Source organism: Phyllostomus hastatus, unplaced genomic scaffold, assembly GCF_019186645.2.
Source record: "Phyllostomus hastatus isolate PE091 unplaced genomic scaffold, TTU_PhHast_1.1 phas_contig_147, whole genome shotgun sequence".
Taxonomy (NCBI): Eukaryota; Metazoa; Chordata; class Mammalia; order Chiroptera; family Phyllostomidae; genus Phyllostomus; species Phyllostomus hastatus.
In genome coordinates, this window is record NW_025333603.1 from 9,495,855 (window position 1) to 9,512,214 (window position 16,360).

Genomic DNA, 16,360 nt, shown 5'->3' on the forward strand with positions numbered 1-16,360 from the left:
CAGATACAGAAGAACATAAAATTTGATTAACTTATATCAATTGATCTAGCAAGCAATAAGATTGATTATTCCTGGGATTTGAACCATGTGTCTCTTCTTCTCAATATTTTACAGTGAATCAGATTGCTTTCCTAATGCAGGTAATTATTTCTTCTAAAAAGAGATAGCCAGCATTGGTGTCTCCAGCAGACATTTTCTGCTGTGCCTGTTCTCTGTGGAGTTTATGCACAGGGAAACCTTCAAGAGATGCACGCCATTGATTTTCAAGAATCAGTGCCAGACAAGAGCCAGACTTCCTTGGTTATTAACTATGTGAACTTGGGGAAGTTATTTAGTCTCTGAACTACAGTTCCCTCATCTGTGAAATATTGATAAAATATACATACTTTATAATGTTGTTTTAGATTAGATTTGTCAATATATCAGAATCATTCAGCCTGGCTTTGCACATGGTACAAGCAATATTATTGTTTGCTATTATTGTCATTATCATTATTATTAGCATTAGTCAGGAATTCTGTCCTGAATCCTTTTCTGGTGACCTCATCTGGTAGGAAAACTGGACTACATGTGTTTGCCATCCTCCTTCTCCACTCCTGAGCTCATGCCATGTCTTTCTTCATTTGCATTCCCTCCATGACCTTAACTTGCCTTCTAAGCATAGGATAGCTCTAGTCATGGGAAGAGGAGAAGAAATAAAAAACTCAGCTTAGACAAAATATAACCAGAGACATTGAAATAAAGAACAAGCAGACAGTGACCAGAGGGGACGGGGGAAGAGATAATGGGGGAAAAAGGGGAATAGTTGCCAAGGAACATAAATAAAGGACAAATGGACAAAGCCAAAGGAGAGATAGGATTGAGGGTGAGAGGTAGGGAAGGGTGGGGCACAGGGGAGTGGTAGAAAAAAAGGGAGACAACTGTACTTGAACAATAATAAAAAACCAAAGAAATATAATCACAAAGTGAAAAAAAAAGCTTAGCTTAAACACACATATACTCCTCTGAGTTACTATTCTCAGCATCTTTGGACTATTTTATTTCCAAGTTTTTTCTTTGATTTGTTTTAAATTATTTTCTTTTTCTTTAAATTTTTTAAATTTTAATCATTGTTCAAGTACAGTTTTCTCCCTTTTACTCCTATTCCAGGCCACCCACCCAACGATCCCCACTTCCCTCCCATTACCACCCTCCCCCTAGTTTTTGTCCATGTGTCCTTTAAATTTGTTCCTCTAAACCCTTCCCATTCTCCCGTGAAATTCCCTCTTCTCTCCTCTCTGGTCACTGTCAGCCTGTCCTCTATTTCAGTGTCTTTGGTTATATTTTGCTTCTTTGTTTTGTTGATTAGGTTCCTATTAAAGGTGAGATCATATGGTATTTATCTTTCACTGCCTGGCTTATTTCGCTTAGCATAATGCTTTACAGCTCCATCCATGCTGTCTCAAAGGGTAGGAGCTCCTTCTTTCTTTCTGCTGCATAGAATTCCATAGTGTAAGTGTACCATCGTTTTTTTTTTGTTTGTTTGTTTGTTTTTTTTGAGCGTGCGAAACGGGGTTTATTGTTGCATTATTTATTTTCTTTTTTTATTATTATTATTTTTTAATCATTGTTCAAATACAGTTTTCTCCTTTTTACTCCCAATCCAGTCCATTTTTTGATCCATTCGTTTACTGATGGGCATCTAGGTTGCTTCCAGCACTTAGCTATTGTAAATTGTGCTGCTATGAATATCCGGGTGCAAAGGTTCTTTTGTATTGGTGTTTTAGTGTTCTTAGGATATAGTCCCAGCAGTGGAATTGCTGGGTCAAAAGGCAGATTCATTTTTAGTTTTCTGAGGAAGTTCCATACTGATTTCCATAGTGGTTGTACCAGTCTACAGTCCTACCAACAGTGCACTAGGGTCCCCTTTTCTCCACAACCTCTCCAACACTTGTTGTTTGTTGCTTTGTTTATGATGGCCATTCTGACTGGTGTGATGTGGCATCTCATTGTGGTTTTAATTTGCCTCTCCAACAAAGCCTCCATCTTGGGACCAAATTATTTTCTATGCCTTATGAGAAGAAGCTTGAAGTTCTCATAAATGTTAATGTTTGGAAAATAGATATATGACAGTATAACCAGCCAAGCAAAGAAGATTATATAGAAAGAAAAAGAATACCAAAGTACTATTAAAATAAAAAATGTCAGAAAAGTGAGAGAAAGATAATACAAATTTGCAGTAACTTGCAGTCTCAAAAAAAAAAAGGGAAAAAAAGCAGAAGATGGAATGCAGGAAAGATAAATTTGGAGTGGGGTGAAAGGAAGAGAAACATAAGGAATTGAGAGATATAAAAATAATAAGAATTAAAAAATAAAAAGTCACTTAAAAAAAACAAGATAAAATCAAACAATCAAACAACAACCACAGCCCCAAAAATAAAAAAAGACCAACCCCTCTTGTTGGTTTCTAACTGGCAAACCAGTTTTTCTGGTCTTGCTGGCTTCAGCAGGCTGAGGGGCTTTTGAAATGTTTTCCTTTCTTCCCAGTCAAAACTCAGTCAGTCTCTCAGGTACTGTCCCCAGGGCCAGCAGCGTGCTCTCCCCAGAGCCCATCTGATGTCCTCCTGCAGAACCCTAGATGTGGGTATGGGCGCTCCCTAGCACGCTCTCCAGGGCTCATTGCCGCAGTCTCCTGGGCTCCGGGGCCCCGCAGAGCTCCTGTGTCTTTTTCAGGTTCATGGTACAAGCTCCAGGGACCCTGAAGGGGCATGCACTTCCACCAATTTCCCTGCTGCGGGTTCCAGGAATCCCTGAAGCACTGGGACCCTTCCGGGTTCACAGAGTGAGAATTGAATTTGAGATTCGGAAGTCCCGGAGGAGCGCGTGCTCCCCCGAGTTCACCCCTGCAGGCTTCAGAAACCCGTGAACACCCGTGCCCTTTTCTTGTTCACGGATGCAAGGTCTGGGTCTTCCACAGAACCACACTCCCACTGGGCTGGGGGCACAGGCGCACATCCAGGCTGCCCCTGGTCACGCAGGCTGGGGGAGCTCATTACTCCCAGGGCTATGCGTGGGTGCCTGCAGCCCCTGCTCGACTGTCTCCAAGTCAAACTCCCCTCTCTGCCTTCAAGCAACAAGACCTCCCCTGGTGTTGCTCAACCCCCATTGTCCCGGGAGGGAGTAGCAACTCCACTCTCCCAGGTACCCTGAAGCAGACCCAGGAGCAACGGGCCTGGGGCCTGCAACTCCCCTGGTCTCCAAGCTGATCCATGGGTCCCTGTTGTCCTGAAGCAGTCTCCTTACCGTCTGGTTTTTCAATGTCTGCTATAATTTTTGATGTCCTGTTTTCATAAATGTTGTGATAATCTAGGCCCCTTGCACTGTTCCTCCACTGATCCTCGAGTTTCTCTCCCCTGCACAGAGGAAGGGGATCACGCTCCCTCCAACAAAGCCGCCATCTTGGGACCAAATTATTTTCTATGCCTTATGAGAAGAAGCTTGAAGTTCTCATAAATGTTAATGTTTGGAAAATAGATATATGTGACTGAGAGAGAGACTTGATGACTCTTCACTCTGATTCCTTTTGCACACCTGGGTAGCAAAATTGCTTCCTACCCGGAGCAATTTTGTTTATTTAAAAATTTATTCTACTAACATTGTAAAATGAATCTGACCTCATCAAGGGCAAATAATTTATCTCAAAATATAGGGAGAAAGCAGATATTAATTAGTTGAATGTTTTACCCCCGCATTTGTACAGTCTAAGACCATCTGGGATATTTCGGATCCTCTATCTCCATGACATGAGAGTTGAGTCCAGCAATCATAATGCCTTGTAAGTCTTCTCTTCTCTAATAACACTATCATCAGTTATTTCCATTGCTGTTTGACATCACTTCCCCATCCTCACCATTTTGGTTGTCTTTCTCTACAAGATAGAAATGTCAGAGGAGGAAGAAATTTTACTCTACCCTTCTAAGCTCTTTCAGCTGGTCTAATGATTAAATCAACATAAGACAGATCAACAAAAGAAAATAACCAAATATAGCGTGCGTGCATACAAGAACCCCACACACTTGAGAGAGTCAGAGACTTCACATACATGAGAGGTTTAGAGACGGAGTGGTAAAATGAGGTGTATGAGACATACTGAGCTAAGGAATAAGTTCACATGTCTAGAGGGAAGAAGGGCAATTCATAGAACAATAAGAAGAGCAAATGGTAAGGAACTAAACATTTGCCCTACCATATCGACAGGTCCTAAAAGGTTATCTCTGATAATAACTCTTACAATGGGCAAGTCCTTAATTAAATTGCTTAAGGGAGAGGTAAAAACTTCTCTTGCACTCATATTGTCTTGATTGCCTTTGGCTCAAAGTAATCCATGTGCCAAAGCAGCACATCTTGGGGCATGAACCCATTCAGTATGAATCAATGAACAATCTCTATCAATAAGGCAAACTACAGTTGATATAGGAAAGTAGATATAGCTGCCCAGTAATAAAACAGATATCCTAACTGTTGGCAATGGTGCTCCCATCATGAGATTATATTAACCAATATTATGAGATGGGGATGTTATCCACTTTAGAATCACCCAAAAAAGACTATTTAAAGCAGACTTCTGCTGCAGATAAGAGGGTGACTTTTGAGAATTTTAAGATCTCCTCCATCTCAGAGATTCTGCTCATTTTAGACTATTCTTGAAGGCCTATGACACCAGACTGAAACAACAAAGACATAATGTGTCTGTCTCTACTGCAAATACTGGCCAAACAGAAAGCAAGTGCAATGCTGCCTGAGTGGAAGAATGTGTATCTGCCTCTACACAGCCCTCCTCCAGAGTCAGCCCTAACATACTCATCCCCATGATCATCTTCATAGCCCAGCCCACTTCTTCCCCACCCTCCTGTCAGCCCAGAAAGATAGAGGAATAAGAACTTGAAAGTAAATCTCTTATAAATCTGTGACCCTCTTGGTTCTTGCACCTCTTTCAGTTCCTGCTTCAGATCCACATTTCCAATTGGATACCGTCTGGTTGGAGGACATGACTATGATCCTGTGTGTTCTGACTGTCTTCATCACCATGATCATTTCCTTTATTTACTTTAAATTCAGAGGTAAGTGGAAGGGGAAGGGTGGTAACTCAGAAGGTATTGATCATCTGACTGATCTCCAGGTGTTCCAAGAGATGACCTTCCTGGCCTTGTGGCTTAATAGCAAGGAAGAAGAAAAAAACCTATGCCATACATAAGTGTTTCCTGATTGGAGACTTCTTGAGGCTCTTGGGGTTTCTACAAGTGCCAGTGTTAGTGCCTCAGATTCCAATGGCAGTCTCAGTTCAAACTTCACAACTGTGACAACTCTCTCAAGTGTACTTGGAAGGCCCAACTTTTTTATCCACAAGCACTCACTAAAACTTCCTGTATTCTGAGCTCTTTGCAAGGCTTGTTTTTTCTATTTTGATCTCAGAGGCAGAATTGAAAACTTAATATTATAGTTTCTCTTTCAGAAATTCTGTGTCCACAGAAGCTACACCAGAAACACTTCTAAACCTATATTCACAGGAGGGCACATAACTTTGAAATACCCCTTTATTATGCTAATATAGTCTCCTTATGAAAATGAAAAGAAATGCAGATTTATTCATCCAGGAAGAAAAAGAATGGAATTCTTTTTCCCCCTATTTTTTAAATTTTATTTTAATCATTGTTCAAGTACATTTTTTCTGTCCTTTACTCCCATTCCAGCCCACCCACCCATCCCTCCCTGCCTCCCTGCCTCCCTCGCATTTCCATGCCCCCTATTTATTGTCCATATGTCCTTTATATTTGTTCCTGTACACCCTTACAATTCTCCCCTGAAATTCCCTCTTCTCTCCCCTCTGGTCATTGTCAGCCTGTCCTCTATTTCAGTGACTTTGATTATACTTGGCTTGTTTCTTTGTTTTGTTGTTTAGGTTCCTGTTAAAGGTGAGATCATATGGTATTTGTCTTTCACTGCCTGGCTTATTTCGCTTAGCATAATGCTTTCCAGCTCCATCCATGCTGTCTCAAAGGGTAAGAGCTACTTCTTTCTTTCTTTCTGCTGTATAGAATTCCATTGTGTAAATGTACCATCATTTTTTTGATCCATTCATTTACTGGCGGACACCTAGGTTGCTTCCAGCACTTAGCTATTGTAAATTGTGCTGCTATGAACATTGGGATGCATAGGTTCTTTTGGATTGGTGTTTTAGTGTTCTTAGGATATAGTCCCAGCAGTGGAATTGCTGGGTCAAAAGGCAGATTCATTTTTAGTTTTCTGAGGAAGTTCCATACTGATTTCCATAGTGGTTGTACCAGTCTACAGTCCTACCAACAGTGCACTAGGGTCCCCTTTTCTCCACAACCTCTCCAACACTTGTTGTTTGTTGCTTTGTTTATGATGGCCATTCTGACTGATGTGAAGTGGTATCTCATTGTGGCTTTAATTTGCATCTCTCTGATAGCTAGTGATATTGAACATCGTTTCATGTGTTTTTGGATCCTCTGTAAGTCCTCCTTGGAGAATTGTTTGTTCAAGTCCCTTACCCATTTTTTAATTGGGTTGCTTGTCTTTTCAGAGTGGAGCCGTGTAAGTTCTTTATATATTTTGGAGATTAAACCCTTGTCTGAGGTATCATTGGCAAATATATTTTCCCATACAGTTGATTCTCTTTTTATTTTGATACTGTTTTCCTTAGCCATGCAGAAGCTTTTTATTTTGATGAGATCCCATTTGTTTATTCTTTCCTTTATGTCCCTTGCTCTAGGAGACATGTGAGTAAAAAGTTTCTGCATGAAATATCTGAGATTTTCCTACCTACATTCTCCTCTAGGACTTTAATGGTGTCACGGTTTATATTTAAGTCTTTCATCCACCTTGAATTTATTTTTGTATAAGGTGTAAGTTGGTGCTCGAGTTTCATTTTTTTTGCAGGCAGCTGTGCAGTTCTCCCAACACCATTTGTTGAGTTGAAGAGGCTATTTTTACTCCCTTTTATGTTGCTGCCTCCTTTGTCAAATATTAATTGACCATAGAGATTTGGGTTTATTTCTGGGCTTCTGTTCTGTTCCATTGGTCCATGTGTCTGTTTTTATGCCAGTACTAGGCTGTTTTGATTACAGTGGCCTTGTAGTATAGTTTAGTATCAGGTATTGTGATCCCTCCTACTTTACTCTTCTTTCTCAAAATTGCAGCAGCTATTTGGGGTCACTTATGGTTCCATATAAATTTTTTAAGTGTTTGTTCTATGTCTGTGAAATAAGCCATTGGTACTTTAATAGGTATTGCATTGAATGTGTAAATTGCTTTTGGTAGTATGGACATTTTGATGATGTTAATTCTTCCAATCCATGAATGCAGTATATGTTTCCATTTGTTTGTGTCTTCCCTGATTTCTTTCCTCAGTGTTATGTAGTTTTCTGAATACAGGTCTTTTACCTCTTTGGTTAGGTTTATTCCTAGGTATTCTCTTTTTCTTTTTGCTATTTCAAATGGGATTTTTTTTTCTTGATTTCTGCTTCTGCTGTTTCATTGTTGGTGTACAGAAATGCCTTTGATTTCTGGATATTGACTGTGTATCCCACTGTTTTGCCAAATTCATTTATTAGGTCTAGCAGTTTTTTGGCCGAGTCTATAGGATTTTCTATGTACATTATCATGTCATCTGCAAACAGTGACAGTTTTGTTTCCTCCTTTCCAATTTGGATGCCTTTTATTTCCTTTTGTTGTCTGATCACTGTGGCTAAAACTTCCAGTACTATATTGAATAGCAGTGGTGAAAGTGGACAGCCTTGTCTTGTTCCTGATCTTAGTGGAAAAGATTTTAGTTTTTGCCCATTGAGTATGATGTTGGCTGTAGGTCTTTCATATATGGCCTTTATTATGTTGAGGAATGCTCCCTCTATTCCCACTTTGCTGAGTGTTTTTTATCATAAATGGGTGGTGCACCTTATCAAATGCTTTTTCTGCATCTATTGATATGATCATGTGGTTTTTGTCTTTGCTTTTGTTTATGTGATGTATTACATTTCCTGATTTGCGAATATTGTACCATCCTTGCATCCCTGGGATGAATCCCACTTGGTCATGGTGTATGATCTTTTTAATGTACTGTTGGATGCGGTTTGCCAGTATTTTGTTGAGGATTTTAGCGTCAATGTTCATCAGCGATATTGGCCTGAAGTTTTCTTTCTTTGTTGTGTCTTTATCTGGTTTTGGAATTAGGATGATGTTGGCCTCATAAAAAGAGTTTGGGAGTCTTCCATGTTTTTTGGATTTTTGGGAATAGTCTGTGAAGGATAGGGGTTAGCTCTTCCTTAAATGCTTTCTTCTGTGAAATGGTTTCACAGAAGAATTCTGTGAAACCGTCTGGTCCAGGGCTTTTGTGTGTCAGACTTTTTTTGATTACTGCCTGAATTTCTTTTGCTGTTATTGGTCTGTTCAGGCTTTCTGCTTCTTTTCCATTGAGTTTTGGAAGATTATATTTTGCTAGAAATTTGTCCATTTCACCTAGGTTTTCAAATTTCTTGGCATACAGTTCTTCATAGTAATTTCTTACAATCCTTTGTATTTCTGTGGTATCAGTTGTAATCTCTCCTCTTTCATTCCTGATTGTGTTTATTTGGGTCTTCTCTCTTTTCTTCTTGATGAGTCTGCTTAAAGGCTTGTCGATTTTGTGCATCTTTTCAAAGAACCAGCTCTTGGATTCATTGATCCTTAGAATTGTGCTTTTAGTCTCTATGTCATTTAATTCTGCTCTGATCTTGGTTATCTTCTTCCTTCTGCTTGCTCTGGGCTGTCTTTGTTGTTGTTCCTCGAGTTCTTGTAGACATAGGGTTAGGTTGTTTGTATGAAAATTTCTATCTTTTTTTTAGGTAGGCCTGGATCTCTATAAACTTCTCTCTCAGAACTGCCTTTGCTGTATCCCATAGGTTTTCAGTTGTTGTGAGTTCATTTTCATTTGTTGCCAGAAACCTTTTGATTTCTTCCCTAATATCATTCTTGACCCATTCATTGTTTAATAGCATGCTATTTAATCTCCATGATTTTGAGTGTTTTGGTTTTTTTTCCCTTGGGGGTTGGTTTCTAGCTTCAGTCCCTAGTGATCCAAGAAAATGCTTGGTATGACTTCAATTTTCTTGAAATTGTTGAGGCTTGTTTTGTGTCCTATCATGTGGTCTATCTTTGAAAATGTTCCATGTGCATTTGAAAAGAATGTGTATTTAGCTTCTTTGGGATGGAGGGCTCTGTATATATCAGTTAAGCCCATTTCATCTAGGGTATTGTTCAATGCCACAATATCTTTGTTGATATTTTGTTTGGAAGATCTGTCCACTTTTGACAGTGGGGTGTTAAAGTCCCCCCACTATAATTGTGTTGCTGTCAATATCTTTCTTGAAGTCCTCTAAGATTTTCTTTATGTATTTCGGTGCTCCTGTGTTGGGTGCATATATGTTTACAATATTTATGTCTTCTTGGTGGATTCTCCCCTTGAGTATTATGAAGTGACCTTCTGGGTCTCTCTTTATGGACCTTTTTTGGAAGTCTATTGTGTCTGACATGAGTTTTGCTACCTCGGCTTTTTTTCCTGTCCATTTGCTTTGAAAATTGGATTCCAGCCCTTGACTTTCAGCCTGTGTAGGTCTTTCATCCTGAGGTGGGTCTCTTGTAGGCAGCATATGTGTGGGTCATGCTTTCTTATCCATTCAGCTATTCTATGTCTTTTGATTGGAGCATTTAATCCATTTACATTTAAGGTTATTATTGATAGGTACTTATTCATTGCCACTTATGTACGTGTGCTCCTCTCTCTCTTTTCCCTCCTTTCTTTAAAGCAGTCCCTTTAGCATCTCTTGCAGAGCTGGTTTGGTAGAGGTGTATTCTCTTTGACTTCTTTTGTGTGAGAAGCTTCTTATTTGGCCTTCTATCTTGATTGATAGCCTTGCTGGGTAAAGTAGCCTTGGTTGAAGACCTCTGGTGTTCATTACTTGGAATATTTCTTGCCATTCTCTTCTGGCTTGGAGTGCTTCCATTGAGAAGTCAGCTGTTAGCCTTATTGGGGCTTCCTTGTATGTTCCTTCTTGTTTCTCCCTTGCTGCCTTTAATATTCTCTCTTTGTCTTGAAATGTTGCCATTTTAATTATGATGTGTCTTGAGGTGGGCCTCTTTGGGTTCCTCTTGATTGGGACTCTCTGTGTTTCCTGGATTTGTGTGACTTTTTCTCTCATCAAATTAGGAAAGTTCTCCTTCATTACTTGTTCAACTAGGTTTTTGATCCCTTGCTCTTCTTCTCCTCCTTCTGGTACCCGTATTATATGAATATTATTATGTTTCATATTGTCTTGCATTTCTCTTAATCCCTCTTCATTCTTTCTGAGCCTCTTTTCCTTTTCTTGCTCTTTCTGGGTGTTCTTTTCTACTTTGTCCTCTAGCTCGCTAATCTGGTCTTCTGCTTCATCAGTCCTGCTTTTGATTCCTTCCACTGTGTTCTTCAGGTCAGAAATTATATTCTTCATTTCCTCTTGGCCCTTGTTGATAGTTTCTATTTCCTTTTTCTTATTGTTATAGTTTGCAGTGAGATCGTTGGAACTTCCCTCTAGTTTCTGGTAACTCATTGTGAGTTCATTGAGCTTTCTGATAATCATTGTTTTGAACTCAATATCTGATAGTTGAGTTACCTGTATTTCATTTAGCATTCTTTCTGAGGCTTCCTCTTTCCCCTTCATTTGGGGATTGTTTCTTTGTCTTCTCATTGTTCGTGAGATTCTTCTTGTTAGCCTCTGTTTCTTAAATTGATCTGTTCTGGCTCCCTTGATTTATGGTGTGAACTTCTGTGGTAGAATACCTGTGAGATTCAGTGGTGCAGTCTCTTTCGTGTATCCTGGCGTTCACAGCTTCCCCCTATTCTTTTTTGTGGTCAGTTGGAGGGGTAAGGCAAAATAGTTTAGGACAGCAAGAGAGTGTTCTATGATATTTACAGTAGCAGCCAGTAGAGAAGAGATAGGAGATCCTTTGAATATGTATTGTGTTAACTGTGATCTTCCACCGCACTAGCCACTTTTTAGAAAGGATGGAAAGAAGATAATACTCTTGTTGGGGAGGAAAGGATTGTGAGTTGGATCTAGAAAGCAGTGAGGCTGTGGGAGGTCAGATTCTGAGGTAGGTTGAGAGTAAAGAATAGTAGATAGGTGTAGTGTGTGAGAGAATAGAGTTAACCACTACAGTAATAGAGTTTGGGAAACCCTGAAGTGGGCTGAGATCCTGGAGAGGTGTTGTATAGTATTTACAAGTATATGGAATAGGTCTTATTTACAGTAATATTAGAGCAACAATCATATGACAGAATCTATGAGATCTAGATAATAAGAATAGGGAGTATGGAACCCTGAGTAGTGTTCTAATGGAACACAAGTGAAGGACAGTAAATTAGCAATACACTATGAATGAGATAACAGTAGAAATTTGTCAAGTGATACAGTATAACCAGCCAACCAAAGAAGACTATACAGAAAGAAGAGAAATACCAAAATACTATTAAAATAAAAAATGTAAGAATAATGAAAAAAGGTAATACAAATATGCAATAACTTGCAGGTTCAAAAAAAAAAGAAAAAAGTAGAAGATGGAATGAAAAAGAGATAAATTTGGAAAGCAAGGAATAACACTAGAGTGAAAGAAAGGGAAGCATAAGGAATTGAGGGATATAAAAATAATAAGAACTAAAAAATAAAAAGTTACTTAAGAAAAGATAAAATCAAACAATCTAAAAAACAAACAAACAAACCAAAAAACCCCATTGTTGCTTTCTAACTGGCCAAAGCAGTTTTTCTGGTCTTGCTGGCTCCAGCAGGCCGAGAGAGGATTGGAGTGGCTTTTCTGCCTTCCCAGTCTAAACTCAGTCAGTCTCTGGAGTACTGTCCTCAGGGCTAGCCCTGCGGTCTCTCCAGAGCTGGTCTGGTACTTCTCTGCAGGGCCCTGTGTGTGGGTCTGGGTGCTCCTAAGCATGCTCTCTGGTGCTCGCTGCCGCAGGCTCCGGTATCGCTCGGAGCGCATGCATCTTTTCTGGATTCATGGTGTGAGCTCTGGGGATCCCGAGGGGCACGCACTTCCTCTGAGTTCATGGCCTGAGCACCGGGGATCCTGAGGGGATGCACACTTCCCCTGAGTTCACCACCGCAGGCTCCAGGATCTCATGAAGCCCCCATGCTTTTTCTGGGTTCACTGTGTGAGCTCTGGGGATCCTAAGGGGCGCGCACTTCCCCCTGAGTTCACGGCCTGAGCACGGGGGATCCCGTGTAGTGCCTGTGCCTTTTCTGTCTTCAGGGCTGTGGGGTCCGGGTCTTCCACAGAGCCACACTATCTCCAGGTTGGGGGCATGGGTGCACAACCAGGCCGCCCTTGATCACACAGGCTGGGGCACACACTCTTTCCAGGGCTATGTGTGGGTGCTTGCAGCCCCTGTGTGATTGTCTCTCAGTCCTCACTCCCCTCTCTGTGCCTTCAAGCAACCAGACCTCCCCAGTGCCGCTCAATCCTTGTTCTGCCAGGGAGGGAGTAGTTGACCCTGCTCTCCCGAGTGCCCTGAGGCTGACCCGGAAGCACCAGGCCTGGGGGCTGCAACCTCCCTGGTCCCTGCCAATCTCTGGGCCTTTATTATCTTGAACCAGTCTCCTTACCGTCTGGTTTGTCAATGTCTGCTATAATTTTTGATCTCCAGTTTTCATAAATGTTGTGATATTGTTGGCCTTTTGCTCTGTTTCCCCGTAGATCGGTTGGTTTTTCTCCCGTGTGTAGGAGGAAGAAAAATCTGCTCCCTCCTACCACGCCACCATCTTCCAAGTCCCACCAGCCCTGTGTTTGCAGAGTGATAATGGTGACAATTCTTATCCCATCAGCGAACATCTCCTACAAGAGCACATGAGAAATGGCAGGGCCCCTGTTCCTGGTACCATGACCACCCCTTGGCCTGCTCCTTACAGTTCATCAGGAACCACTAGCTCAGTGGCTTTCACATGTTATTTCCTGTAAGCCCCTCCCCCCACCCAACCCACCCTTTGTGTGTTGGAGAAGAGGGTATGAGCTTGTGCCAAAGCCCAGCCAGCCTATGTGGCCTGAGAGCTTGCAGCCCCACTGTGCTCAGGGTCCTGTGTCTGGTCTGTGTCTGCAGCATTCGTGGGCACCCTTCCCCTCTGAAGGCCAAAGTGTCCCTGGAGATGCAAGCTGCATTTCTGCCCTCAAACCCTCAGTGCAAAGGTGTATCACAGCAGCCACAGACAGCAGAGGAATGGAATTCTTGATACTTGTGCTCCCCCAGTAATCTACAATCTTAAAAAGTTACATTTAAAAAGGTAGACAAAGTAATGCAAATATATACTCTTGATTACCAGCAGGTTCCCCTCTCCCATATACAATGCAAACCTATGGTGAGTTATTATGTACAATATAGAGTGTCGATAGTTAAAAAAAAAAAGATGAGCTACCCGCAAGCTTCCAAATGAGGCTTGTAAACCACAGCATTATATTATGTTGTCTAAGTACCTCATGCTAAGCAATTGCACCATCAGAGAGCTTCCTCTATAGGCCTTCCTGATTCCTGTCTAAGTTAAGGTCTGTGTCATAAATTTTGACATGAGAAATTATATTTACTTAAGAAAAAAAAATCCCTAACGTAGAACCACCAAGAATGGGTACTTTTTAAAAAAATCTTTGCATCCATTGACTCTTGGTTTTCCTTATACTACCTGTGGAAAGCTGCTAGATGTTAAGGTGGTCAGTTAGGACAAGCCAAACTGATTGTTTACAGCCTAGTCTTTCCCTACTGTTGTGGTAAAAGCCAAAAAGGAAGTTGGTGCTGGTTCCTCACAGTTCCATTTGCCCCATTGAATAGCACTGTACCCAGGTCAGGTGGCATGCAAGCTGGTGGGAAAACTGTCTCACTACAAAGCAGCACTGAAATAAAAGGCTTTGCAGTTTTATGGCCTGAGGGATGGGTGGGACTAGTGAGAGGAAAGAGAGGCAGAGAAAGACTAGAAGTAGAAAAGTATGGAGGCAGAGTGGGGAAGGGTATTTTACTCAAGAGAACTGCCATCTCCCTCCCCCCCAAAAAGGGTCTCAGCAGAGGTGACCAGAAAGCATCTCAGTTGAGGCCCCTAACAAAAATGTCTCCAAAAGGAGGTTCTGGGCTAGGGTTGTAGGTATGCAATCAGTATGTCCATATGGGGGTGGGGGACTGTGTCCTGACAGCAGCTCCCTCCAGAAACTTGCAAAACACCAATCCACTATGTACCAAGCCTTATGCAGAGAGGACCACTTTTCCACATGGGCTGTAGGCAAAGCCATAGCAATTTCCCGTAGTCAGACAAGGGATCACATAGAGGATTTTAGCCTGGAGTCAGAGTCCTCATTAGCTCTGCAATGTTGAGAATCTGTCTTCTAGTTGAGATTAAACCAATGCAAGGGATGAGTGTGTGCTCCCTATAATACAGATTGATGCTTCTTGTTTCTAGTTTCTGACACCAAGAACAACCACCCAATCATTATCCCTATGTCCATAGATAAGGATTACTGATGGAGGGAGTAGTAAGAAGCCTGTGGACAATTTATTTGATTCAAGTCACATTTATCTGTTGACTCAGTGGGATTAAAAAAGCAAGGTTAGAGTCAAGGAGAAGTTTTACCGTCTCTCACAATAGAGGTGACCAGAGTTGCCAAAAACAGGCCCTGTTTTGAGGTTCATGTGGCCCTTTCTTTCTTTCTTTCTTTCTTTCTTTCTTTCTTTCTTTCTTTCTTTCTTTCTTTTTAGATTTTATTTATTTCGACAGAGGGGAAGGGAGGGAGAGAAACACCAATGTGTGGTTGCCTCTTGCACACCTCTACTGGGGACCTGCAACCCAGGCATGTGCCCTAGACCTGGAATCAAACTGGTGACCCTTTGGTTCACAGGCCGGTGCTCAATCCACTGAGCCACACCAGCCAGGGCTGCAAAGCCCTTTCTTGATGCTGCTCTTCAGATTCCATTGAGACCAATGAAAAATGTGCTTTAGCCACTCAATGGTTTTACCAAGTATCTTTTTTATTTTCCCCAGAATTTGATGAGGAAAAAAATCAAGACAGTACATTAATTGATTTGAACTAAAGATCATACAGTGCAGTGAGTGCAGTGAACTGAAAAGACCCAATTTATTCTATTTATTATCATATGTTCACATTGCTAATTTTATAGACTTTTATAGCAGCAACCTCATGACAACATAGCCAAACTGAAAATGCTCAAACTTGAAATAGAAATGCTCCAAATTAGTGGCAAGATTTTTAAATTAAAAAATGATCAACCACATCTCACAATATAAATCAATTTTATTTTACAAAAACACAAAATTTCCCCAAATATATTTCCCACATTTTTTAATGTTTAATTCTACCGAGTGTGTTGGGATTTTATGATTATTTCCATTGCGTTTCTAGTAGCTGTTTTCTTTGTTTGTTTATTGAATGAATTCAGCATTTTTTATATGTTGAAAGTCGATTATTGCAATTCCATGTCTCTTATGTTTCACAAGTTTCCAAGTTCCAAGAGGTTAAGAGGATGGATGAGAGTATTTAGAAAAATGTAAAGAGCAAATCCACAGACCCACTACAACTTCTGATGTGTCTTGTGACATATACATCAGTTTTATTGTGCACAAGCCTTTTCCAAGCAAATACTGATTTACTGTTATCTGAGTTATGACAGAGGGAAAGATAGAGAGAGATAGTGATAGAGATAGATAGATAGATAGATAGATAGATATAGAGAGATAGAGACAGGGAGAGAATTCTTGATTAAAGTTTCACCAAGGTATCATTTACTTCAGTTGTGTATTTACTTCAATATGCAAATTATATCAGACTCCTTTCCAGAATGCCTTTATTCCTTTCAGGCTTCCCCCTGCAGAAACTTCTCTCTCATTGATTTAAGCTAGAGAATTCAAATTCACGACTTCTAAATAACACTTACTTCTCATGGATTTTTCCATAGACATCTTTGGCATCTCAGAAAAGATCAATATGTTCTGAAATACATTCTTATTTGAACTACTTGTCTTTATTAAGATGTGAATTTATAATGCTTTATAATTTTATTTACAGTGTAAATTTTATTTCCTTGACAGGTTTGCTACAAAGTTAAGAGATTAAAAAAGCATCAAACAACTTATCTGGAACTATGGGTGAAGAAAAGATGGTGGAACAATATGCTAAGAGCTCAGAAGCAAATAACTGTGGCCCTACAATATTATATATAACCAAGTAATTCTAGGTGGAGGGCAAATAAAATATATTTCTATGTTCAAATTTACATTTAATTTGTAGCTCTTGT

At 40.5% G+C, this 16,360-nt stretch overlaps 1 protein-coding gene across 1 annotated transcript in view; it reads left to right on the forward strand.

The window, feature by feature from the left end:
• Positions 1-16,360, forward strand: part of LOC123831438 (putative selection and upkeep of intraepithelial T-cells protein 1 homolog) — a 31,427-nt gene extending 15,067 nt beyond the window's left edge. Inside the window, exons 7-8 of the mRNA XM_045858317.1 lie at positions 4,977-5,099; positions 16,155-16,360. Of these exons, the coding sequence (XP_045714273.1) occupies positions 4,977-5,099; positions 16,155-16,171 (140 nt within the window). The 3' untranslated portion in view covers positions 16,172-16,360. The remainder of the gene's footprint in view (positions 1-4,976; positions 5,100-16,154) is intronic.